Here is a 2211-nt window from a genome sequence, read left to right as displayed (position 1 = left end):
CCTGCTGTGCAGAGATGCTCTGTACCACGTGCTTCTCCACCCAGTTTATCATGTGCTCTTGTTCCTTTCGACGCATCATATTCTGCACAGAGATCTGATAGTCCAGGCGATTCTTTACCTCCCTGTATACTCTAAGCAGCCGTTCCCGGTAAGTAACCTCCAAGGCCATAGCAATGTTATTCTGAAGCAAAATTAAGAACAATGAAAACTATTTGCATAGTTGAAGGATCACTTCCACTCTGTGGATTCTGCCAGTTAGAATACCCCACCTTTCTTGCATTTTATGCAAAATTCTTTTTCAATATATACTGTAGTAAGTCTCCTGCAGCCCCCTCCATAGGTCACCAACTTCCTGTTTCTTGTATTCCCTCCAAGAAATACTTAATAAACAAAATATAGGTATATGCATGCATAAATCACTTTTACTAATTATGCCATGTAGACCCACCTCAATTTTAAGTTACATTGGATTCTACAATATGGATGTCCCATAATCCATAATTTATTTAACTGAGCTCTATTAATAAATTAGGTTGCTTCCAATTGTTTTTACTACAAATAATGCTGTATATATTGTATGTGAATCTTTGCTGGGTCAAATAATAGCGAACATCTGCTGAGTACCTACCACATTCTAAACACTATGTGTCAATTCAATTGAGTCTTATATCACACCATGGGATAGTTATTACATCTATTTTACAGTGAAGAAACTGAGGCAGAAGCTACAGAACTTGTCCAAGTTAAAGAGCTAACCTTGTGAAGTCAAGATCTGAATACAAGAAGTTCAGGCTACAATGCCCATGTTCATAAAGATCCATTTTAAACTGTGATTAACATTGTCAACGTCCTCAGAAAAGTCATACCATTTCATTCTCCTACCAGCAACACAAATGTCTGTTACTTCGAACCCTGACCTCTGATTTATAAAACCTTTTATTCTCCACTATTCTGATAAGCAGAAAAAAATACCACTTTTAATTGTCATTCTCTAAGGAGAAATTTTACATATTTAGAACCATTTATATCTACTTATTTCTTTATAAACTGACCATATCCTATGCCTAGTTTTCTATTGGGGTGTTGGTCTCTCTTAAGGTAACTACCTTTTTGTGTCACATGGAATGCATGTATTCTTCCCAGCTGCCATTTAACTTTGTTTCTGGTATTTTTTACATGTAAAATTTTAAAATTTTTATGCAATCAATCCAACAACTTTCCCTCCTTTAGTTTCCAAATTTTTTGAATTGAGGTATAATTACTATACATTATATTAATTGCAGGTATAAAACATAATGATTCGATATATGTGTATACTGTGAAATAATTACCACAATGAGTCTAGTTAACATCTGTCACTACACATAAGTTTCTGGATATTGTTGCCTTTATTAGAAAGGCCTGTCAACTCCAAGGGTATTATATTTTTTTTCATGTTCTCTTTCTCTATTTTTTATGGCTTCATTTCTTAAGATCTTTAATCCATTTGAGATTTATTTTAGTATGAGGTAGAAAGTAGGAAAAAACATTATACTAGCTACAAAGGTACTCATTTGTCTTTCCTCCTCTAAGATGAAAATGTCATCTGTCTGAACTGCCTTACGTGTTTAGGTCCATCTCTAGGCCCCTGCATCTGTTGTCAATCTGGCTTTCTATTCATATATGTACCATATTATCTAAAGCTCCTTATAGTTTTATGAGTTTTAATATTTGGTAGGACTGTTCATCATGACTTCATTTTCCCAGAATACACTGGATATTTTACTTTTTCTATTAATAAGCAGTTTGGCCAAGTTCTAACATCACTACCCCCCTATCTCTTAGTACTTTCTTTCTAGGAATGTGTTAGATTTAGAGATTAAAGTAGGGAGCATTGATAGCTTTATAATATGTAGTCTTCCAATCTAAGAACAAAGTTCTTAGAACCTTATCCTTCACAAGTATTTTATAAAGTAAAAAAAGATTATACATTTCTAGTCAAGTTTATTTCTAGGCATCTTTTCCTAAAAGGTGCATCTTTTTCCAGTATATTTTCTAATTGACTATTTGTAATAGAAAGCTACTGATTTTGATTTTATTTGATATTAATTTTGTACCTAAACACCTTGCTGAATTTGCTTATTGGTTTTTTTAAAAAAGATTTTATTGGGGAATTGGGGAAGGGGAACAGCATTGGGGAAAGGGAACAGTGCTGGGGAATCGGGGAAGGGG

General features: G+C 34.0%; 1 protein-coding gene across 1 annotated transcript in view; it reads right to left on the bottom strand.

Annotated features, from left to right (window-relative positions):
* The window catches only part of ATP5PB (ATP synthase peripheral stalk-membrane subunit b), a gene marked incomplete at its 3' end in the record, with an annotated part of 18819 nt that overhangs the window by 5567 nt on the left and 11041 nt on the right, over positions 1 to 2211 (bottom strand). Inside the window, exon 6 of the mRNA XM_019627444.1 lies at positions 93 to 181. Coding sequence (XP_019482989.1) covers positions 93 to 181 — 89 coding nt within the window. The remainder of the gene's footprint in view (positions 1 to 92; positions 182 to 2211) is intronic.

The sequence above is a fragment of the Hipposideros armiger genome, unplaced genomic scaffold, assembly GCF_001890085.2.
Source record: "Hipposideros armiger isolate ML-2016 unplaced genomic scaffold, ASM189008v1 scaffold_732, whole genome shotgun sequence".
In the NCBI taxonomy this organism is placed as follows: Eukaryota; Metazoa; Chordata; class Mammalia; order Chiroptera; family Hipposideridae; genus Hipposideros; species Hipposideros armiger.
This window is presented reverse-complemented; position numbering and strand designations above follow the sequence as displayed.